At 33.0% G+C, this 24592-nt stretch overlaps 7 protein-coding genes and 1 non-coding gene across 8 annotated transcripts in view; 2 read left to right on the plus strand and 6 right to left on the minus strand.

Annotated features, from left to right (window-relative positions):
• LOC104769352 (cyclin-A2-2) overlaps positions 1–321 on the minus strand; it is a 5700-nt gene extending 5379 nt beyond the window's left edge. The window contains exon 1 of the mRNA XM_010493548.1: positions 176–321. The gene's annotated coding sequence lies outside the window, so the exon portion shown is untranslated. The remainder of the gene's footprint in view (positions 1–175) is intronic.
• Positions 6088–8169, plus strand: LOC104769353 (pentatricopeptide repeat-containing protein At5g11310, mitochondrial-like). The gene is made up of 2 exons (XM_010493549.2): positions 6088–6690; positions 6782–8169. Exons 1-2 carry the CDS (start codon positions 6138–6140, stop codon positions 8032–8034), a joined length of 1806 nt encoding a protein of 601 aa, XP_010491851.1. The 5' UTR covers positions 6088–6137; the 3' UTR covers positions 8035–8169.
• On the minus strand, positions 11402–13854 carry LOC104769354 (probable indole-3-pyruvate monooxygenase YUCCA4). Its single transcript, XM_010493550.2, has 4 exons — positions 12923–13854; positions 12583–12831; positions 12284–12406; positions 11402–11768 (listed from the first exon to the last, which is right to left on the minus strand). The coding sequence occupies exons 1-4, from the start codon at positions 13547–13549 to the stop codon at positions 11532–11534; spliced, it is 1236 nt and encodes a 411-aa protein (XP_010491852.1). The 5' UTR covers positions 13550–13854; the 3' UTR covers positions 11402–11531.
• On the plus strand, positions 17851–17922 carry TRNAG-UCC. Its single transcript has one exon. It is a non-coding gene; the product is annotated as a tRNA-Gly (tRNA).
• On the minus strand, positions 18004–20643 carry LOC104769355 (6-hydroxynicotinate 3-monooxygenase). Its single transcript, XM_010493551.2, has 5 exons — positions 20370–20643; positions 19959–20263; positions 19641–19851; positions 18998–19537; positions 18004–18092 (listed from the first exon to the last, which is right to left on the minus strand). Exons 1-4 carry the CDS (start codon positions 20610–20612, stop codon positions 19070–19072), a joined length of 1227 nt encoding a protein of 408 aa, XP_010491853.1. The 5' UTR covers positions 20613–20643; the 3' UTR covers positions 18004–18092; positions 18998–19069.
• LOC104769356 (6-hydroxynicotinate 3-monooxygenase-like) lies at positions 18020–18946 on the minus strand (the record flags this gene model as incomplete). Its single annotated transcript, XM_010493553.1, is given in 2 exon segments — positions 18020–18632; positions 18736–18946. Coding segments are annotated over 2 exon segments (679 nt in total), but the record flags the coding sequence as incomplete, so codon positions are not given.
• LOC104772208 (F-box/kelch-repeat protein At3g04660-like) lies at positions 21888–22832 on the minus strand. Its single transcript, XM_010496846.1, has one exon. It carries the CDS (start codon positions 22830–22832, stop codon positions 21888–21890), a length of 945 nt encoding a protein of 314 aa, XP_010495148.1.
• Positions 23490–23822, minus strand: LOC104772209 (uncharacterized protein At1g15400-like). Its single transcript, XM_019242252.1, has one exon. It carries the CDS (start codon positions 23820–23822, stop codon positions 23490–23492), a length of 333 nt encoding a protein of 110 aa, XP_019097797.1.

Here is a 24592-nt window from a genome sequence, read left to right on the forward strand (position 1 = left end):
AAAAAAAAAAAAAAAAACATTCTCGGGAGAAATCGATCAGCCTAAAACCCAAACAACGATTAACACCGATCGATCAACACGAAGAGCAACAAGCTACGATTCCGAGAAAAAAAAAATCATAGAATCGGTAATCAAACAGGAAACGGTGAGCAAACGAGAGAGGTGATGATCATACCTGGCTGAGAGCAAAATAGGTTTATGAGTTTTGTGAACGAGCTCTAATGGCGGTAGAGAGAAGAAGGTCACGCTCCAGAGAGAGAGAGAGAGCGTGTGTTGAAATATGTGTAGGTGGGGAGGAGAGCGGAGGAGGAGCGGGGGGGAAGCGACTGAGTGAAAAGGTACTGTTTGAAATTCAGATTATTTTTTGGGAGAGATAAAAACAAAAATCGGAAAAACAAACTTTCTATTGAGAAAAAAATAACAAAAAAGACGAATTATTTGCTTTTTCTTGGAAAAATCTTCTTTTATATGGTAAAATATTATCAAAATGTTTTCAATATCTTGGTCTTCGTTACTATACAAGGAATAGTATAACTGTAAATTAAATTTATTTTTAATCCATTAAATATGTTGGACCAGTCAAAAAATAGAAAAAAAATTATATGTTGGGTAATTATATTTAAATAAATATATAAGTATTGAATCATAAAATACGTGGAAGAATGACCGGTCGAGAAATATCCAACATATAGTAGGCTGAATATAGAATTCTCAACAGTATTAACGGTTTTTCAAAAAGTAAAATACGCGCTATTATACACACGGTAATAGACTAATAGTTGATAATGTTCTATTTAAAGAAAAACAGAAATTTCTATTAATTTTGATAAATGTTATGTACATAATTTACATTAAATATTATTAGTGATACAATATTATTATTGTTTGCGTTTAATTTTACTATGTTCTTAATCACATCTAGGATTTTATAATCGGAATTTATCTATTTGTAAACATCGAATCTGATTCACATACCAATTAATCTAGTATTCAACTTTGGATTAATTATAAATTTTGACATCGCTAAATTGATACATTAATTTTTTCAACAATTATTGTCTTTAGATTAATTTGATATATATAGTTGACAAAATATGTGGACAAATGATCGGTCGAGAAATATCTAACGAGTGTTAGACTAAATATGGAATTCTCAACGATAATAACAGTTTTCCAAAAAAGTAGTATACGCGTTTATATACATACAGTAATAGTTGAGAATATTATATTTTTAAAGACAAAAAAAATCTATTAAATGTGATGAATTTTATGTACATAAATTACATTAAATATTGTTGTAATGATATAATATCATTATCGTTTGTGTTTAAGTTCACCGTATTTCTTAATCACATTTAGTATATTATAATCAAAATTTATCTATTTACAAATATCGAATCTGATTCACAGACGAATCAGTCTACTATTTGACTACGGATCAATTACAAATTTTGACATCACTAAACTGATACATTAATTTCTTCAACAATTATTGTCTTTAAATTAATTTGATATCTATAGTGACAAAATATATGGACAAATAATCGATCGAGAAATATCCAACAAGTATTAGACTAAATATGGAATTCTCAACGATATTAACGGTTTTTTAAAAAGTAATATACACATTTATATATATACGGTAATAGTTGAGAATGTTTTATTTTAGAAAACAAAATTTTTTTATTAAATGTGATGAATGTTATGTACATAAATTACATTAAATATTGTTGTACTGAAATAATATCATTATCGTTTGTGTTTGAGTTTACCGTATTTCTTAATCGCATTTAGGATTTTATAATAAAAAATTATCTATTTACAAACGTCGAATTTGATTCACAAACGAATCAATCTACTATTCAACTACGGATCAATTACAAATTTTGACATCGCTAAACTGCTACATTATTTTTTTCAACAAATATTAATTTATTATCTTTAAATTAATTTGATTTATAGTTAAAAATTTATATATATATATGGTCAATAACATTTATATGTTAATCTCTTTAATAGGGAAACATAATTAAATAAATTTGAAAATTAAATGGCGAGGATAATAACAAAATTAATTGCATTCTCACAAGCATTTCAAAAGATAATTTTTGTTAACACTAGTCAAGAGAACGTTTCCACCAATTCAACAACATTAAATTATATGTTGTATTTGGTCATATACGAATCACACCCATACAAATTGTTATACACTTGAACAAATGTTAAATACATACGTGTGAAAAAGGACTAGTAACACAAATAATTTGTTTAATTAAATTATCCATTCTACAAAGTACATACCTCGAATCTGATATAATACCACCCTCGTTTGTGTATACTTGAACAAATGTTATATACATACGGGTGAATGTTTTGCACATAATTTACAATGTAAAGTAGTTTTTTAAATCATTAATTCAATAACAGCATATTTTAAATGACTTTTTAAAATCTATAATTAAATAACATATTATTTGTAAATTTTATACAAATCACTTAAAATATCAAGTTAAATACACCCCCTAAGTATTTGGTCATATACGAGTTATATGCATACAAATTGTTATGCACAAATAGAAAAAACTCGTAGAATCCTTTACTTGCAACATAATAATTTGTATATACTTGAAAACAAATATTATATACGATTTATAAGTATGAAAAAGGACTAGAAAGATAATTTTAATTTTTGTTCCATATAATTATGTGTGCTTTCAGTTACCGCTTTATCACAACAAACAACTCTACAAAAATTGGATTTTCATAATAAAAAAATCTGAAATTTGATTTCAAAGTTTTATTCTTTCTTTGCATAAATCATCTCTAACTGCTTGATTTGGTCAAAGATAGTAATTTTTTTGCTTTGACATCAGATTTTGCTGACAATGAGAGGTTTCAAAATGGGTTTGGATCCTGAACAAGCTGATTTGGAGGTACGAGATGAAGACGCTGAAGCAAGAACAGTGTGTTTACATGCTTATTCAGATTTAACTTATGTGTCTCCACTTGTGTTCTTATATCTTCTCAAAGAATGTTATAAATATGGTAAGTCATTAGCTAGACTTTATTGCTTTTTATAAGTGCTTATATCTTTTTACAAATATGTTATATATTAATTTCTTTTTAATCCATTAGATATGTTGGACCAGTCAAAAAAATAGAAACAAAATTATATGTTGGGTAATTTATATTTAAATAAATATATAAGTAGTGGATCATAAAATACGTGGACGAATGATCGGTCGAGAAATATCCAACATAAAGTAGACTGAATATGGAATTCTCAACGATATTAACGGTTTTTCAAAAAGTAATATACGCGCTTTTATACAACCGGTAATATACTAATACTTGATAATGTTCTATTTAAAGAAAAACAGAAATTTCTACTAAATGGGATAAATGTTATGTACATAATTTACATTAATTATTATTATAGTGATATAATATTATTATTGTTTGCGTTGAATTTTACTATGTTCTTAATCACATCTAGGATTTTATAATCAGAATTTATCTATTTGTAAACATCGAATCTGATTCACAGACCAATTAATATAGTATTCAACTTTGGATTAATTACAAATTTTTACATCGCTAAATTGATACATTAATTTTTTTAACAATTATTGTCCTTAGATTAACTTGATATATATAGTTGACAAAATATATGGACAAATGATCGGTCGAGAAATATCCAACAAGTGTTAGACTAAATATGGAATTCTCAACGATAATAATAGTTTTTCAAAAAAGTAGTATACGCGTTTATATACATATGGTAATAGTTGAGAATATTCTATTTTTAAAGACAAAAAGAAATCTATTAAATGTGATGAATTTTATGTACATAAATTACATTAAATATTGTTGTAATGATATAATATCATTATCGTTTGTGTTTAAGTTCACCGTATTTCTTAATCACATTTAGTATTTTATAATCAAAATTTATCTATTTACAAATATCGAATCCGATTCATAGACGAATCAGTCTACTATTTGACTACGGATCAATTACAAATTTTGACATCGCTAAATTGATACATTATTTTTTTCAACAATTATTGTCTTTAAATTAATTTGATATATATAGTGACAAAATATATGGACAAATGATCGATCGAAAAATATCCAACAAGTATTAGACTAAATATGGAATTCTCAACGATAATAACAGTTTTTTAAAAAATACATACGGTAATAGTTGAGAATGTTTTATTTTAAAAAACAAAAAAAATTTATTAAATATGATGTATGTTATGTACATAAATTACATTAAATATTGTTGTACTGAAATAATATCATTATCGTTTGTGTTTAAGTTTACCGTACTTCTTAATAGCATTTAGGATTTTATAATCAAAATTTATCTATTTACAAACGTCGAATCCGATTCAGAGATGAATCAATCTACTATTCGACTTCGGATCAATTACAAATTTTAACATTGCTAAACTGTTACATTATTTTTTTTCAACAAATATTAATTTATTATCTTTAAATTAATTGGATTTATAATTGACAAACAAAAATTGAAATATATGGTCAATAACATTTATATGTTAATCTTTTTAAAAGGGTAACATAATTAAATAAATTTGAAAATTAAATGGAGAGGATAATAACAAAATTAATTGCATTCTCACAAGTATTTCAAAATATATTATTCACATATAAGAAATTCATTTTTGTTAATACTAGTTAAGAAAACGTTTCTACCAATTCAACAACATTAAATTATACGTTGTATTTGGTCATATACGAATCACACCTATACAAATTGTTTTTCACATTTAGAAGGAACTGAGAGAGCATCTTACACAATTGAACAAATGTTAAATACATACGTGTGAAAAAGGATTAGATTCAAAAATAATTTGTGCAATCAAATTATCCATTCTACAAAATACAAACCTCGAATCTGATATAATACCACCGTCATTTATGTGTACTTGAACAAATGTTATATACATACAGTGAATGTTTTGCACATAATTTACATCAAATGTTATATAAAGACAGTCAACCATGACAATAAAAACATAAATGGAAGGAGCACTTGGCTTAGATAACGCGGGCAACATTTAACCAGGGGACTTTTTGGGTCGGTATGGTGCTCGAGGTGCCTTTGTGTGCTAACAGTACTCTAAATGCTTTTCGCTTCAAAATATCCATAACAAACTGAAAATCTTCATCCTCGCTTATAATCATCACCACTTGAGGCTCTTGGAGATGCAAAACCTCTTTGCAAGCTCATGCCAACACATAAGATATTAATTTCTTGTCTGCCATTTCTTTTATTCCTTGGATTCTGGATCGCATGGATCTTTATGTTTTCATCTCCAAGTGTTGTTAACTTTGCTCTAAGCTGACTTGTACGGCCACAACCAACCACATGAATTGTCCCATGATAATTGCTATCCCTCAACGGAATATTAGATTACCGTTGTTGTTTGTGTTTAATTTTATAGTATTTAGATTTTACGATCAAAATTTATCCATTCTACAAAGTACAAACCTGGAATCTGATCCAAATGCCAATCAATCTAATATTGGAGTTCAGATCAATTACAAATTTTAACATTGCTAAACTAATCCATAATTTATTTTCAAGTTTTGTTGTTATCTTTAATTTTATTTTGTATCTAGTTGACCAAAAAATAAATAAATTTGATATATCTGGTCAATAATATTCATTTTTCTATCTCTTTACAATGAAAATATATTAATTGCATTCTCACAATTATTTCGAAAGATATTATTCACATTTAGAAGAAATTCATTTTTTATTAACATTAGTAAAAAAAAAAAATGTCATCAACATTAAGTATTTGGTCATATACGCATACAAATTGTTATGCACAAATAGAAGAAAGAAACTCGTGGAATCCTTTACTTGCTACATGATAATTTGTATATACTTGAAAACAAATATTATATACGATTTATACGTATGAAAAAAGAAGATAATTTTAATTTGGACGAGAAAATATCATATGGATGTAAAAAGATATATCAGATAGTGCATAATGGGCCATTGATATTTTATTTTAGATTTTAGTTAACTAACGAAAGCCCAAAAGTCGCGTAGTCGGAGTATCCTACTTTCGTCGGCGGCCACTTAATTCTAATTAATGGCGGCGACAATGAACTCTCTGTTCACCTCATTCCGCCGGAGCCTCCTCTTAAACCCTAAATCTCATCACCAATTCCTTCTTCATAGATTGTTATCATCATCTCACCGTTCATNCGTTGAACCGCTCATCCAACGGTTACAATCACCATCCACACACGATTCTACATGTACTCCGCCGCATCAGATCACCGTCCCCGATCTCTCCACTATATCGAATCTTCTCGAGAACACTAACGTTGCTCCTGGTGCGAGTCTCGAATCCGCTCTGGATGAAACCGGAATCGAACCGAGTGTTGAGGTGGTTCAAGCATTATTCGATCGTTTAAGTTCATCGCCGATGTTGCTTCACTCTGTGTATAAATGGGCTGAAACGAAACCTGGGTTTACGCTTTCTCCTTCACTGTTCGATTCTGTTATCAATTCTTTGTGTAAAGCTCGTGAATTTGAAATTGCTTGGTCTTTGATTTTTGATCGAGTGAGAAGCGATAAAGGATCGAATCTGGTTTCTGCTGATACGTTCATCGTTTTGATCAGACGGTACGCTCGTGCTGGTATGCAGATCTCTTGTAGTTTCTTTAATGGAGCTAGCTTAGAGTAAAAGCTTTTGCCTTTAGTAATCTAGTTTTGCCAATTTGCTTGTAGGTATGGTGCAACAAGCTATACGAGCATTTGAATTCGGTAGAAGTTATGATCCTGTTTGTAAATCAGCTTCAGAGCTTAAGTTGCTTGAGGTTTTATTAGATGCACTTTGTAAAGAAGGACATGTTAAAGAAGCTTCAATGTATTTAGAGAGAATACGAGGGATGATGATGGATTCAAACTGGGTTCCTTCTGTTCGTATTTTCAACATTTTATTGAATGGATGGTTCCGATCAAGAAAGCTAAAGCAGGCTGAGAAGTTATGGGAAGATATGAAAGCGATGAATGTGAAGCCGACTGTTGTTACTTACGGTACTCTCATAGAAGGGTATTGCAGGATGCGTCGTGTTGAGATTGCTATGGAAGTTCTTGAAGAAATGAAGATGGCAGAAATGGAGCTTAATTTTATGGTCTTTAATCCTATAATCGATGGTTTAGGAGAAGCAGGTCGGTTACAAGAAGCTTTAGGTATGATGGAAAGGTTCTTCGTTTGTGAATCAGGTCCTACGATAGTGACTTATAATTCACTAGTGAAGAACTTTTGCAAGGCTGGAGATCTTGATGGTGCTAGCAAGATACTCAAGATGATGATGACACGAGGTGTTGATCCCACTCCGACTACATACAACCATTTCTTTAAGTATTTCTCAAAGCATAACATGACTGAAGCGGGCATGAACTTATACTTCAAGTTGATTGAAGCTGGGCTTAGTCCAGACCGGTTAACATACCATTTGATCTTGAAAATGCTTTGCGAGGATGGGAAGCTGAGCTTGGCGATGCAAGTGAACAAGGAGATGAAAAACAGAGGAATTGATCCTGACTTATTAACTACCACGATGCTGATCCATTTGCTCTGCAGACTTGACATGTGGGAAGAAGCATTCGAAGAGTTTGAGAACGCTGTGAGACGAGGGATTATTCCACAGTACATCACGTTTAAGATGATTGATAACGGGTTGAGATTGAAAGGGATGACTGATATTGCGAAGAGACTGTCAAGTCTAATGTCGTCTCTTCCTCACTCGAAGAAGCTGCCAAATACATACAGAGAAGCTGTAGATGGGCCGCCTGATAAAGATAGAAGGAAATCTATTTTGCATAGAGCAGAAGCAATGTCTGATGTGTTGAAAGGTTGTAGAAACCCAAGAAAACTTCGAAAGATGCGTGGATCTCCCAAGAAAGCCGTTCATGACGACGAAAACTTGATAGATGATCTAAACGAACAACATGGAGATGCAAAGGGTTTTGAGTGAGAGGACTAGTACTGGGAGCTTAAAATCCTCTGTAGTTTACAAAGGTTGAGAATGGGCTTGTAACGGGCCGTTTAGTAGTACTAGACTGCAAGGCCCGTTTAATATAAAATAAAACTTACAGATGACCTTTTTTCATGTAACCAGCCTAAAGCATCTTGAGCCTTTTCAGACACAATCGAATTCAGACATTGAAAAAAAATGTAAAAATGTTGTCTATATAAATCATTCTGACAGGTAGGTTAATGTGTGTGTGTATTGTATGTATGTATACATTAGATCGAATCTTGCTATCACGTGGTACTTGATATCATAGAAGTCTCTTACATAGACTTGACATATAAGTGGAAACGTAAAACAATTCGACATGTAAACATTCGGACCAAAAACTATAAACAAACAAAAGAAAAAAAAAAATTATTTGCAAAAATATTTAGAAAATAATATGAGAAGTGGGGTGAAGTGAATAAACAAGAAGAAAAACAAAGAAAGACAGAGGGAATCAAAAGACGTAGGAGGTAGTGAGAGGTCCCTCTCTTCTTCAATGAAGCCTACGTAACAAACACAGAGGATGATGACATTATTATACTGATAAAACTCTTAGGTTTTAGAAAAATATGTTTTGTGTAAAATAAACTGTCAGCGAAGGTCAAGCTGGTCTTAAAAGCAACATGCCACTGAGATGTGTTCAGATTTTTGGGGCCACTTCTTCTCTGTTCGTGTAGATTATTATTTTCTAAGTTATTTTTTGATAAAGGTTTTGGTTTTTGGGTATCGAGGTTCTCAATCATATTTCATATATCATCATCAAATCATCACTTCCCAAATTTGGAGATTCCAATTCCATGTCAATGTATACGAAAATAAATTCTTAAAGCGGCAACGAAAGTAATAGTAGTACTTTAAAAACAAATAAACAAAGGAAAACGACTGTACTCTGTCAACGAAAGTAATATATCTAGAATTATGAAAAATTAACTCAAATCTCAATTGGTCAGCCAATAAATAGTGATTGAAAAATGGGTCAATGGAATAGATAGTCAAATGGTGATAGTTAGTAAACACCATTTACTGTAATAGATGACCTTAGTAATACACCATTTACTATTATTATTAATTTTAAAAATCTCTTAGTTAAAGAATTACTATCATATTACTGTAATAGATTTGATTGGTACCCATGTACTGTATAAACTATTTAATATTTGTTGATTTCATAAAAAATGCATATTTTACCATATACTCTTTCTATTTATTTAAAAAATATTTTAAAGACTTCTTACAACTAATGCTTGATAGTGCATACATTCGTTTTTATACAAAACATAGCTACTAATTAATAAACATTCAACAAGTTCAAATATTTTCAATTAAATTTTTAAAATAATTTACAATATATTAGCAGTTATTAAAATAAAAAAGAAAACACATTGAAAAGCTAGAAAATAGGACTTCCTCCGTTTCAAAATATATGATGTTTTAAGCAAAACATGCAGATTAAGAAATCTTTACTTTTAAAAAGTTCAACCAATCAGAAACAATACTGCATAATATAAAATACTAAACTAATCTAAAAGTTGCATTGAAATTTGAAAACATCCTATATTATGAAACAACAAACTTCTCCAAAACATTTTATATTTTGAAACCGAGGAAGTATATTTTTGTGGAATAAAAAAAATACTACTCCTTCTGTTTCATATTAAGTGTCATTTTAGAATTTTTCACACATATTAAGAAAATCATTAAATTTTCTATTTTATCCATTATTAATATATTATTTAGTTTTTTTTATTGGTCAATATATTAAATTAGTAGGGATAAAATTGGAAAATTTATCAAATATCTACATTGGAAATACAAAGTCACACTTATTTTGTAACAAAATAATCAGTCTAAAATGACACTTAATATGAAATAGAGGAGTATCAATCTATAAAAGAATAGAGGGAGTGTGCTTCTAAGAGTCAACTACATTTTAAATTTGTCACAGAAGAGTCAACAAATCAGCTTAAAACATTTCAGGCCAGAATCTTCTAAAAGTACTTAATTTTTCCCAAAATCTTCTGTTAACCCAGTATAATATCTTTACGTACTTGACTTTGTTAAAACTATCATTAAATAATCATCACAACTTTCAAAATCTTTCCCATATAAAGCTATCAATCTTTTCTCATTAAATGTTGCTTCTAACTAAAATTTTACCCATCTGGTGATACGACGTTAAGATATACGAAGCACACAAGTACAATAATATTTGCTTCTTCGTGCGTATAATATACTTACGTGTAATTTCTAAAATGTTTATGACGTAAACATATAAAAGAGTGTGAGAGAAAGATCTTGTCTGATAGTTCTCGTACGAAATGATCCAAAATCTGTCAGAGCTCCATCATTGTCGTCCTCGTGGACAACTGATCAAATGAATTTTTACGTGTTAATATTTAATACATGTGAATTTATACTAACTCAATACTAATATTGACTGAGTTCTAATTTTCTAAATACTTTTTGTTGTTTTTTCAAAGACAAAAATAAAAAAGCTAAATAATGTTTCAAGTCATTAACTAGGTAATAGGTAGACACTTAAATACTGAGGAGGAGTGAGGACAAGTTGGCAAAAAAATTAAATAATAATACCGCAAAAGTATGTCAAAGTCGTCGTCATCACTCCGTCACAGTCTATCCATATGTCAAAATGATGGCCAAATCATGAACCTACTAGTAGTATTACATTCAAATTATAAAAATGACATTGAGGTTTGATAGTATTATATTGATATGTAGATGTGTAAGTGTATATAGCCAACTGTTTGAACGTGTGTGAAAGTGTGAAGTAGAAAGAACCTACAAAAGTAACCAAAATTAGATGGTGATTACCACCAATACACGTTTTTTTTTTTTCTATTGTGAAGTTATTAGTCCGGTTGAACAATATCAAAATTTTAGTATGTCTCGTTTACAGCCTAAATATGTTTTTCATAGATGCAAATTGATGTAGTCAATCAAAGTAAATCTTATGTGGACTCCATGCAATATATCTAAAGGACAATTCAGAGTTGCTACTGTGGACAATAATGAATTATACATCAAGAACTGCGTATCATGTCGTTAACTATTCAGAGATGCACATATTATGAGTTTCAAGAGTTTTTCTGGTTTATATAGAAAAAGATTGGAAAAGGTATTTTTTACTAAATTAAAAGTATTTTCAAAAAAATAAGATGTATATGATTCAATAAGAAATAGATTACTAAATGGACTATTATAAGTAAATTAAAGCAAATTCAACTCATAACCAATTTACATAAATTGTCTAATTTTACAGCCAAAGGAGTGAATATAAACCAAATATACAACACATGGTAGCTTGAAAGATGAGGAAAAAACTAAATAAATAAATAAAAACCAACTGTAACTCCATCAGGGATCATGAAGAAACAAACAAGTCAAACAAAATTGAGACCAAGAACAAGAACACAAAAAAAGTAACTCAATTATTATGATTTATTGAAATGAAGATGGATGATATGGGAACTACAAATATTCCTACTACTCAACGGGCCGTTAGATTTCATCCATTGGTCTTTTATATCATCAGCGATCTTAACGGCATCAAAGGCTGTTCCGGAAAGTCCTCTTCTCGTGAAACCCACCGTGTATAGTCCCTCCTCCCCTTTCCAACCGTTAGGAAATGGCGTTTTTGGCATTCCCTCTTTTGTGAAAAAACTGTTGTCCTGTAAAATTCAAAATTGATTATCAGAAAATATTCTAAAAAATACAGAATAAATATTTGAGGTGGGGGACGATGAGACAAAGAAAAACATGAAAAAAACAAAGAGAGTTTTTGTTGTTGTTGTTGTTGTCTTCAGAGATATATAATTGGTATTTTTTGGGAATTTTATATAGTGAAAAAGTTTTATTCCATTTTGCATGGAGAAAAGAAGAGTTTTGGAGTGTTGTTCCCTTTGTTGCATGTGTTATGTCCATATCATAGAAAGCGATGGATGATTCACTACATGATAACACTAAAAACTATTATTGTTTCTATATGGTCTACATACCCCTTATAATATGCATATCCTTATCATTTTACAATCACCATCACCGTTATTCTTGAAAACGAAGTTTTTAATTGCATGCGTATGTTGTTGGTTCCATATATAATTTCATCATCATCACATCCACACACAGTCATATATATATATATATATACTGTACTACATAGCAAGAGGGAGAGTGATTTAAGTACCTTAAGCCAATAGGGTACGTTACTCTTATATCCGGTCGCTAATATTATCGAGTCGAATTCAATTTCTTGCCCGTTTACAAACTTCGCTCCGTTCTTTGTTATTTCTTTCACCGCTTGCGTCACCTAATAGTTAATAACCACAAGACAAAACTGTTAGAATAATGAAGTAAAAAACCAGCCACATTCATAAACAGGAAGTACAAAAATGCACGCATGCAAACTATTCATTTATCTAATCTTTTAATTCTAGATGGATATTAATATTACTTAGAAAGCAAATAAAAAGATTATGAACTCACTCTTATGTGTCCTGATCGGATTAAAGATATGGCGCCGACATCAAGAACAGGAGTTTTACCGGTGACGTTCTTGAGTTCAATTGGTCCTGTTTTAGGTCGTCGAAGGCCTAAATGGTCGGTATTACCCAACGTAGAATTAGCAAGAAGTAGGAGAATAGTGTCCACCAGCTTTAGAGGAAACCATTTCAGTAGTGTCATTGCTATTCCAAATGTTGATAGACCAAAGAAGTCTCTTGGTAACACATGTACCTGCATCATTAATTTAGTTATACTCATTGGTTAGACCCGGTTAATTACTACATATGTTTTGATAATGAGCATGATTAAAAATTTTACTTACAGAGTTTCTAACCACCATATGAGGCAGAGCATTGTATCTACAAAGATCCAAGCTGACCTCCATACCGGAGTTTCCACAACCAACCACCAAAACCTTCCGGTTTGCAAACACCGAACCGGACTTATACGCACTAGTGTGAACAACAGACCCAGTAAACTTCTTCAAACCGGGTATATCCGGAACCACCGGTTCAGCGTTTTCCCCTGTGGCAACCACCAGCCACGTGGATGTGTATACACCGTCTTGCGTCTTCACATTCCAGAGACCAGAGACGGCATCGAACTTGGCTTTCTCGACGGTTTGGTTAAACACCGGTTTGATATTAAACCGGGCAGCGTACGACTCAACGTAGGAGATGAACTGTTGCTTGGAAGGGTATTTTGGAAAGTTTTTAGGGAAAGGCATAAGAGGAAGCTCGCAAAAGTGTTTAGGGAGATGGAGTTTGAGACGGTCGTAGGTTCTTTTTTGCCATAAAGAAGCTAAACAATCGGTTCTCTCGAGGATAACCGATGGTACGCCTCGGTTTGATAAACAAGCCGCTACGGCTAAACCGGAGGGACCAGCACCGACGATGATCGGACCAGGAACGAAGATGTGACTAGGCTCTAGTTCTCTACAAGTGTCCATGTCGATTAATAAGAGAGAGAGCGAGAGAAAGACTAAGTATAGAAAGAAGGAAGGAAGGAAGAAAGTGTCTTTATCTTTTCTCTGACGATCACACACACATGCACCTAAGAAGTGTCCTGTTTTAGGGTCTTCTTTTGATTGTTTCTCGGGAAAAACCAAGAAACCAATGTTGGAAATTATAAAGAGAACGCGTAAGATGAGGTGTAAATGCTATAGAGAAGGCGTGAGAGAAAAGGAAAGGATTTGTGTGTGTGTTTCTCAATAAGTAATGGGGGTGGGAGAGAGAGAGAAGAGAAGTGTTGTGAGGTGTGTATAGTGTAGGGAGTAGAGTAGGTCTAAGAGGGGAAAAAATGGTGTAGATATTAAATATAACCCACTGGAAAAATCTTTGCCATAGATTCTTTACTACTAGTCAAACTATTTTTTTTTCTACGATTAATGACTCCATTTTTTTCTGCTACATATGTCATTTAGCCACAAAAATATGTATTGCGTGGCTTTGCTTAGAGATGTCAATTAGGTTCAGAGACCATGGGCTGTCCAGGTCCAAATTAAATTGGACCGGTTATGGTCATAACCAAATTTGAAGTGGTCAAATGGACCTAAAACCATTTTAACCCATAATAAATGGTCCAAACTAATTTGGACATGGACTGTCCAATAATTCTTCAAAATTAGGGATTGTAAAATTTGGGGGAAATTTTTTTTTCCATTTTGTCAAAAACACGAAATTAGAGTTTCTATCTCTCCCCTCTTTCAATCCAATTATGAATTTATGAACTTTTATAATTATGAGTTTATGAAACTTTATAATTATGAGTTTATGAACCTTTAGTAAATTATGAGTTTTAAATTTTGGTTCAATCTGCAACCAATGGACAGACCAATTGGTCATGGTCCTATTTGGTTTGGACATATTTGGGTATGAGTGTATTTGAGCCTTGACCATAAATGACCATAAAATGTATGTGTCCAATTGGTCATGCCCATTTGGACATGGACAGACCAATTTACAACCCTAGCTTTGCTCCACAAAAAAACTGTCCCAAACATTATAGAAACCAAAATAAAATAAAATAAAATAAAATAAAGAGATATTATGCTAATTGAGAAACAATGTTATATATTTACAATATGTTTACATGACTCTGATATAATAGGGTTTTAATAATGTGATGATTACTAAGAATTTACATTAATATGCGATAATGCGCGATTACTCTCTTATGCTTAACATTTTTAGTACTTTGATACTCTGCGTGAGCAAACATATGTTAATAGTATAATTTTACTACAAAAAAAAACAGTGTTGATGTAAAAGTTAAACATTGTCTTTTAAACACTAAAACGAACATCCGTTGACATCGAAGTATATGATATTTGCGTTGACGTGTTTGATCACATTTATACAAATTGTAATAATTAATCTTCTACCGAAAGTTTGTTGAGGTCAAGAAAGTAGAAAACGGAAGATTTATTTAAATAAATGTCTAATACTCAAATATTGTTTACTTTAACAAAGGTTTAGATGGCCTTCTGACCTTCTTTCCATCATTACATGAATCTTCTGTTTTCCATCATTACATGAAACTTTACAATTCAAAGTTTATACAATTTTTTATAACCAGCATAAATTATAGTATAGCATACAACATCGTTCTATTTTTGTTATTCAATTGAGATACACAAACTCTCGAATAAGTGTTGTCACATCTACTATTTCTCAGAATTGTTTTTGTCAACAACATGCAATATGTAGAAATTTATTAACTGTTACTGTTTTACTCAATGTAGAATCTTCTGTGCAATTTTGTTTCGTGTCATAGGCTTTTGGTCTCTCTATGCGTGGCTTCATTTTCGTGCGAAAGAAATATAGTATTCAAAAGATAACAAACTTCCATTCTAGACTTTGGTTTTGGGGGTGGCTGGAGGGATGATATAAAACAAGCACAATTAATGAGGATTGCACCAAACACATAATTAATAAGTAGATATGTGGAAAATGTAATTGAGTTGCGCATGACTGACCACTCCTTCGTTAAATGTCAACTAATGCAGCCGACCTCCACTTCCCCTATGATCTCCTCTGAGGTTGCAATATCAATTTTCAGCATATCTTATGCGGAGCCATCTTTTTCAATGCAACTAATTATGAATCATTTAATTCTAGATTGGATTTTATACTGGACGCAACAACATAAAATATATGATATGTCATCTATCAATTAGATAATTTAACTAGCTACTACTAATAGATTTGAACCAAAATAGTAACTTTTATGACATTTTAATAATATGCAGATAGAACCATAACCTATTGTTATGAGTTATCATTACCACACCAAATCCGAGGGATCTCATTCATCTTCCAGGTTTTGCAGCCAAAGAATGTGATTTCTAATGATTTATTCACATGTGTTAGATGAATTGTTTTTTTTTTTTTTTGCATATTTGTTGTTTATACTCTTTAGGGTAAAGCTATAGGAAGAGAAAGTATGGGACTTATTTTATTCAGAAATGTATGCGCGTGGTATAGTGTTTTAAGCGGTAAATTAATTATTTAGTGCATGCTAAACCTCATCTCATTGATTAAGGTTTCACACAATTGATTAAGACGTAAGCGATATCCCACGTAAATGTTAAACTATATTAACTTACTTTCGGGGTATTATCTAATCGATTCAAACATAAAACTATATACGCTTTTTGACCTGGATGCATATTATTACGTAGACCCAAATGTTTTGTCTACTCCAATCAAATTAAAAAACCTTATCACTGTCAATATATGAGGATTGACTTCATGATCTTAACAATATTTAATCAACATGCCGATTCTTTCATGTATCATCCCTTTTATTTACGTTATTAATTACTCCACATATATGTCTAATATATGACATGCTCAACTTATTTTACAATCCTTTTAGTTTGCAAATAATTTATAATTAAGTATACATACGTGAGAAAAATTATTTTTATAGTAAAAAAAAAAGTGTTAAACTAGCAAATATACTTAAGTTTATTCATTAGCAAGGTAAACCAAAAAAAATAAAGCTAGCTAGGTAAACCAAAGATGCTTCTTGAATATAAGTTGAATCTAGTTTAAAATATATTCTGCACTACACAACCTTCTCAAAGCTCAAGTGTGTATTAGTAAGAGACTAATTAAGAACCACGTCAACTTGAAAATACTTGGACGAGAGCTAAATGTTTCTTTTCTTACACAAATGTAACTTCAACTTCAAAATCAAACAAATTCTATAGACTTATTATTTATGCATGCTTCGTATAATAGAATGGTCCATACATGTGCTTTTGTTAATTAAAATGGTCCTAACATTCAGTTAAATAGAGCCTAGACTCATGAGTAAGCTAGCTGGTAAAAAAATACAAGTTATACAAGTGTATCAGCTACTATTAAACTACTCTATATGCACGTTACATAGTGTATCGATGGTCCCTTTGGTTAGACGAGGAATATTGTGGTTCTTGGATGGATCAACATCAGCAATCTTGTATAAACTATCGATAATGGCAAAAATATGAACATTACAATGTAGACAAAAGAATTTAGGGTCCCTCAAAAACGTCATCTTCCTCTGGCCTCTTCTACCATTTTCTCCTTCTGCATTATCCGACATTCCGACTCAATGCTCTTTGGAATTTTTCTGTCAGGCTTGAATTTGCCCTCAACCTCAATACCATAGTTACATGACCACACTGATAAGTGATAAACATTGTATATGTACCATAGACGCATGTTCGACAGCTGAGATAGCTTCAACGTGAATTTGAGATGTACGTTAGGATTCAATTATCACCCCTTGACATTTTGCATCAGTGTGCGTAACAGTATAAGTCACTGATTCATTACAAATAAACGTGATTTTGGAAAACATGATATTTTTTACATAATATCTTATCCAAACTGTCATGGTCTTGTTAATCGTAGTAGTTTAAGATAGGAAAAATAAGTTTAATGGATGGTCCACACTCCACATTCTTAACTAATGCATTTTGTGCGACGCATCACATGATTCACGTCAGTGTTTTTTTTTAACTTCTCTATAACGGACAATAGCAAAAAAGTGTAATATATAATATATATGTATAATTGTCCCAAAATATCAATATATGGTCTAAAAATAGTATCCACCATGCAAGACAGCAAGGATCAACAAAAAAGCTAAAGTGACATGTATAATGCCAAAAAATACAGATAATGAAATCGAGAGGTTTGTTGTGTTGACCATTATGTGGCAAAAATAAATACGTAAACTTGTAAAACATAGACAGAAGCGTCTGTAGTCCAACGGTTAGGATAATTGCCTTCCAAGCAATAGACCCGGGTTCGACTCCCGGCAGACGCATCTTCGTTTTGTTTTTTTGCTTTTTTGACAGTTAAAACAAAGTTTCTCATGCTTTGCGGCTTCCACCACCACCAGCTTGGGTCTGTAAACACAGAAATGCTTTTATTTTTTCATCAGTTTTATAAAGCTATTAATAGTTTCTACATTGACGTTCACAATGTTATGGTCATGTCTATTATTATTATACACACAATCACTATAACATACACACACAAGATCTCTCACATCAAATATATTCATCACTAGACAAGGGGAGCACAAGAAAAAAATGGCATATTTCTCTGCTCCAAAGAAAAACCGCCACCACCGATTCCATCATGATCCAGACCTTGCTTGATACGCCCCAAACGCCTTGCGTACAAAACTTGCTCAGAAACAACAGGCAATCTTGTTCTCTGATATTCATCTAGACCCAAGCTTAGATTATTACGTCCACATTTCTCCAAGCATTTGCCTAGCACTTCCGCATCAAGAACTGACATGTTTGTGCTTCTTACACCATGAGGAGTCGTGGGATGAGCCGCGTCCCCAACCAGCACGGTGTTTCCCCAGAAGATTCGTTCTAAAGGGTCACAGTCGTAAATAACATTAAGGAAAGGATCCTTTGTTTCTCTCATGAGTCTCGCCAGCTCGGGGATCCAGATGGTTTCTGCTTCTTGATGCATCTTATTGATCATTTCTTGGCTCAGTTTTAGTGTAACAGAGTTTCCCTGACATCGTAATTTCACAACAACAACAAAACAGAATCAAGAAAACTACTTAAAACGCATTCTAATCAAACCGAGAGAGGAATTAGTCTTTTACACTTCTTACTTTCAGGTCAGGCTCTGGCTGATTGACATACCAAATCCAGTTGAGTTTCTTGTTACAAAGCTCGTAAAACACGGTATGAGTCTGTTCACCGAGATCAAAATACAAACATTTTCCAAGTTCCGGATACACTCTCTTAATTCCAGTAACAGTTTCCGAGTTCTCATCCCCTGAGAAATCTAAGACACCTCTCCAAGCGCAATAACCAGAGTACCTTACATAATAGAAACAAAACAAAAACCTATATGNACAATGTTATGGTCATGTCTATTATTATTATACACACAATCACTATAACATACACACACAAGATCTCTCACATCAAATATATTCATCACTAGACAAGGGGAGCACAAGAAAAAAATGGCATATTTCTCTGCTCCAAAGAAAAACCGCCACCACCGATTCCATCATGATCCAGACCTTGCTTGATACGCCCCAAACGCCTTGCGTACAAAACTTGCTCAGAAACAACAGGCAATCTTGTTCTCTGATATTCATCTAGACCCAAGCTTAGATTATTACGTCCACATTTCTCCAAGCATTTGCCTAGCACTTCCGCATCAAGAACTGACATGTTTGTGCTTCTTACACCATGAGGAGTCGTGGGATGAGCCGCGTCCCCAACCAGCACGGTGTTTCCCCAGAAGATTCGTTCTAAAGGGTCACAGTCGTAAATAACATTAAGGAAAGGATCCTTTGTTTCTCTCATGAGTCTCGCCAGCTCGGGGATCCAGATGGTTTCTGCTTCTTGATGCATCTTATTGATCATTTCTTGGCTCAGTTTTAGTGTAACAGAGTTTCCCTGACATCGTAATTTCACAACAACAACAAAACAGAATCAAGAAAACTACTTAAAACGCATTCTAATCAAACCGAGAGAGGAATTAGTCTTTTACACTTCTTACTTTCAGGTCAGGCTCTGGCTGATTGACATACCAAATCCAGTTGAGTTTCTTGTTACAAAGCTCGTAAAACACGGTATGAGTCTGTTCACCGAGATCAAAATACAAACATTTTCCAAGTTCCGGATACACTCTCTTAATTCCAGTAACAGTTTCCGAGTTCTCATCCCCTGAGAAATCTAAGACACCTCTCCAAGCGCAATAACCAGAGTACCTTACATAATAGAAACAAAACAAAAACCTATATGATCCAGTTCACAAAATGTTTGCCTGATTCCATATTGTATCAAAAAAACTGAACATCAGAGTCTCATTTCAAACCTTAATTTAAGGTCAGGCAAGAATGTTTTCCGAATCGAAGACAAACACCCATCTGCTGCAACGAGCAAATCTCCTTCAAATTCAACGGTTTCTTGAGTTTCCATAACTAAAGTCTTAACCTTTACAGTAGACTCATCTTGTGACATTGTGAAAGACAGAAACTTGTGTCCCCAAAGAAACATGGATTGAGGCAAAGCGTTAAACAGAAGAGCGTGGATATCTGACCAATAAGATGCTCGGAAATCAAAATTCTCATCTCTTGTGAGAATCTTCGTCACCTTCTTCTCACTATCAGTTGCCTGATTCTATAAACAAACCCAAAAAAAAAACAAAACTTTAGCAGAGCTGGAAAAAATTACGCTCCGATTGTTTCAATTAACGAACTAAACAAACTCTCAGTGTTATCTTTACCTGATCAATCGAGAGAGGCAAGGTGATTTCATCTAATAGATGTGGACGAGGAAGCCAGGATTTGATGATTTGACGAGCCTGAGGGTCGAGTCCGAGTCCAGCACCAGTAGGACTCCGAGCTGGAGGTTCGGACGATTTCTCGAGTACCAAAACATCCCAGCCAGCTAACGTGAGCGAGTGTGCGCACGATACGCCTGCGATACTTCCTCCTACTATGATTGCTTTCCCCTTCTTCTCCCCCATCTCATCAAGTGTGTTTAGTTTCTTCTACTTCACAAAATGTTGACGATAAGTGATCTCTTTTAATTTAATGACACCTCTAGTTGACTGAGAAGGTTAGAACTATGTGGGCTTTTTACAAGCCTGATATATAAACTCAAGGCCCAATCATTTGATAATATCCCATTTGAGTTCATGAGAACAGAGAAAACTAAGAAACTGAAAGCTTTGTTCACTGCATTGTCCATCTGGTCCCTTGTCGTGTCAATACTGTAAACAACTAACAAACCACCGGGCTGAGGTTTTAGAAAGTTTCGAGTTTAAGAGAAGTCAGGGATTGCTTAACTGGCACAATGGTTTGTTTGTTACATATAAGGAAAAAAAATAAGTTGCCTTTTTTTTTTTTTTTGGGTTGCCGCATTTTTCACCTCTGTACTATTTTCAAATCAAAAAGTTTCTTCCTTTCTTAGATTTTGGAGAGTTACATTTTTCAACACCAATCAACAGTTGTATGGTTTTTCAACAAAAATATAAATAAAAATCAACAGTTGTATGGTCATTTGCATATGAACCCCTGATGTTTTATGCTTTCATCAGATAAAACCCTTCTTTATTAATTTGTAATTTTCATATAAACCCCAAACGTTTTTGCTTGCAACATATAAACCATTTCTCGTTGATTTGTTTTTTTTTTCCAGCATAATTGTTATTTGTTGTTGTTGTCATATATACGAGATCTGCTGAACAACTAACTAATATAAAGAGAAAAGAGCTAATATAAAAATGTTTACTTAATCATCTATCTTCAGATTATGTGTCAAGGATCAAATTATGCATGGAGAGTAGTGTATAAAGCAAAGAGAATCTTGTTCACATATAGAAACCCTTCTTTGGAGTAACCATCACATGAAAACACAACCTGGTTCTCTCCACAAAGATAACCAAATAAGAAACACTTTTAGTTCTAGAGAAGAAAAAACCCTAAAAAAAACTTGAACTTCAATCAAAACCAGAACCATCGATCGAACTAGATACCATCCGAGATCTGAACAAAAAAACCAGCAAAGTCATCAAACAAATAGAGTTTGCTTTAGAGAAGTATAGGACACTCCACATGATCCAAGAAGATGCTCACATGACGCAAGTTATCTCCAAGTCCTTCGATCACAACTCTTCTGCCAATATCTTTCTCGCGATCGTAAGTGATAATAAAGAAGGAGCCACCCGAATAGGCTGATGAGAAAATGAATTCGCCGGAACTAGGAATGGCCCCTCTGCATTTTATTAAGCTTCTTCTAGCTAAATCATCCCAAGAAGGAACCACGATAGAGATCTTTGACCATTCTGGTTTGAAGACATCTTCCAAAACCATGAGTTACTCAACAAAGCTATCTTCCCCTGGTAGTTGACCAAATCAGATTGATCATGACTTTCAATTTCGACACCATCGGGTAACTTAACAAGAGAAAACTCTTCCAATTTCACATCAAAGCACACAATTAGAGATTCGTGTTTATCTCTAACACTATTGGACAAAGCTCCGTAGTAAATAACACCATTCGTCGTCGTCGTCATACATATCCCTTTGGTTGCAGGACAATGCGGAACCTTACATTTGATCATCCTCCATGTAGCTTCTTCTTTCTCCTTCTTCTCAGCTCCTCCACGTAAAGTGAAAACTTGATGCTCTTCGCCCACAACCGGTCCAGAAAGTTTCAATACCGTCGTCATGCACAAGACTTTGTATTCATCTTCAACCGGATCGTATCCCAAAAAACTTGATATCCCTAGTTTTCTCCTAGTGTTGAGTTTTGGTAAAACCAAGAGCTGGCCCGTGCTAGGATTCAAAACCACCATCTTATCCAAATCTTGACAACAGATCAATCCGCGTACAGGTGGAGAAACGTTGTAACCTTGTGAACAGAGCCGCTTATAATCAAGAAAGCTTGATGTTGTACAAGTGTAAGAAGAAGAAGACGGTGAGACTGAGTTGAAGAACCGGATGCTGTCACGGTGGAACGAGAGGAGAAAACGTGGACGAGTTAAAGATTGTTTCAGGTATAGATCGATGAAATGTTTGCTGCGGATGATAGAAGACCAGAGCTTCGAGACGACGATGAGCTTTGGTATGGATTTAGCCGGCAAGTTCAAAAGAATCTTTTCGATAAGATCTCGAGGAAGATCAACCATGGATGTGTTGTCGTCTCGTATCTGTGGATCGTTCTCCTTCTTAACCCTCTTCATGGCGATTCCTCTGCTTTTTCTTTCTTCCCGGCTACAACCGATTTCTAAAACCGTTATATATAGACCCAACGAATCTTTTTCTTTTTGTTTTGGAAAAACAATTTCATATCATATAACTTACGGTAATTGGGTGATATATATACCCAATGGGCCTCAAATACGAAGTAGAGGAGGAACCAAATACAACAAATACGTTATATAACATCAAAAAACCAAACGGTGAATCATGTTAACTTTTGTTTTTATTAAGCACAAATTCGTGAAATACCCTTTAGATATTGACGCACTTTTGGCCATGTACAACACACACAAAAAAAAAAAACATACAAATATGAAATATCTAATGGCATTCAGAAAATTGTTGAGGTGAATTACAAATGTGTAGGCGAATGTTGATTTTTGTGAAAGGACCATGCATTAATGTTGGGGATGACATAATTTTTTTAGATATGTAAGCTTCAAGTCATAAGTTTAGTTGAGATACTATTTTTTCATCAAGTTTTGATTACTGTATTAATTTAATAAACATGTAATCATACTAATTAACGTTTTTATAAATAAAATAAAATTAAAAAAAACACTACGTTTGGCCCGTACGTAGTACTAGTACGGGATTAATACTAGTTTAATTATAAACTTCCAGCGCTTGATCTTGTCCTACCTCGATTTGCTTCTTCCTCTCCGGCCGTTAGACGAAAACAAAGAACAAAAGCCACAACCAACGGAAGATATCTTAGGAGAAGGTGGATCCAAAGCTGGAGATATCTCCCCAAGTTCTCTTGCGCCACCATGGCCACGTCTTCCGTCTGATGCGCTACGTTGCACCGTTGGAGGCGTACTAGCCGCCATTGATCCGTCACGATGATCGTTGCTCAATTCTTCTTGTCTTTCCACGCCGGGACAAATCTCTCCACTCCCGAACCTGTCATTCCAGACGAGTCCCGACGATCCATGACCCCTGAACGACACCGTTGATCTCTGCAACGCCATCTTTTTCTCTCTTGTCTTTTTTCAATCGAATTGTGTGATTTTTTTTGCCTCCCGGAAACTAATATATATTTGAAGAAACGGAAAACAAAGAGAATAATTATGGGAAACTAATGTTTTTTTTTTTGAAGTTTTCTTTATAATTTTGGTTTTTCCTTTTTAATATTTTAAGTTGGAAGTTTTCTTTTTTTGTTTTGTTTTACTTTTTTTTTATTCAAAATTATCTTCTTTTCTTACTATGGTTTCACATTTGTAGTTAAATAAACAATATTTTAGTAAAATGAGACTGTTTACCAAAAATATAATTAAACAATTTTAACAAAGAGAAACCTAACTAAATTACTGTTTGTGCAGAAATCTTTGATATGTCCTAATGTCTCGAGAAGAGACAAACAACTGCACTCGGTTGACTTTCTAAATCATTTCTCGATCGAAAAGACAAAAAAAAAAAAAAAAAAAAAAAAAGAAAACTGAAAATTAGTGGAACGGTTCACGCATTGATTATTTGTATTCAGTAAATAATCTTAACTATTTGCGATTTTGTCTAAATTATGACCCGGGGTTTTAATACAATGGAGATAAAGTTGGTTATTTTTTTTTTGTCTATGTCTAAAACTATATGATGCACAATTTTCAATTTTCCGTTACTATATGGCTTTTCTTGGTAGCATGATTTAAAAAAAAAAAATATTTACCATTGATGATGAGTAAGAAATCTTTGTTAAAACAATAATTACTAACTAGATATCCTTAAAATATTTATTATTTTGAGA

The sequence above is a fragment of the Camelina sativa genome, chromosome 20, assembly GCF_000633955.1.
Source record: "Camelina sativa cultivar DH55 chromosome 20, Cs, whole genome shotgun sequence".
Lineage (NCBI taxonomy): Eukaryota > Viridiplantae > Streptophyta > Magnoliopsida > Brassicales > Brassicaceae > Camelina > Camelina sativa.

What these genes read in the sequence shown, in the direction of transcription:
- LOC104769354 (XM_010493550.2), bottom strand. Translation starts at nt 13,549, where the DNA reads ATGGACACTTGTAGAGAACTAGAGCCTAGTCACATCTTCGTTCCTGGT. An exon ending in ATATGGTGGTTAGAAACTCT is followed by an intron (nt 12,832 to 12,922) that starts GTAAGTAAAATT and finishes TTAATGATGCAG; the next exon opens with GTACATGTGTTACCAAGAGA. An exon ending in TCCGATCAGGACACATAAGA is followed by an intron (nt 12,407 to 12,582) that starts GTGAGTTCATAA and finishes ATTAACTATTAG; the next exon opens with GTGACGCAAGCGGTGAAAGA.
- LOC104769355 (XM_010493551.2), bottom strand. Translation starts at nt 20,612, where the DNA reads ATGGGGGAGAAGAAGGGGAAAGCAATCATAGTAGGAGGAAGTATCGCA. An exon ending in TTGCCTGACCTTAAATTAAG is followed by an intron (nt 19,852 to 19,958) that starts GTTTGAAATGAG and finishes CTATTATGTAAG; the next exon opens with GTACTCTGGTTATTGCGCTT. An exon ending in AGCCAGAGCCTGACCTGAAA is followed by an intron (nt 19,538 to 19,640) that starts GTAAGAAGTGTA and finishes TTACGATGTCAG; the next exon opens with GGAAACTCTGTTACACTAAA.
- LOC104772208 (XM_010496846.1), bottom strand. Translation starts at nt 22,832, where the DNA reads ATGAAGAGGGTTAAGAAGGAGAACGATCCACAGATACGAGACGACAAC.
- LOC104772209 (XM_019242252.1), bottom strand. Translation starts at nt 23,822, where the DNA reads ATGGCGTTGCAGAGATCAACGGTGTCGTTCAGGGGTCATGGATCGTCG.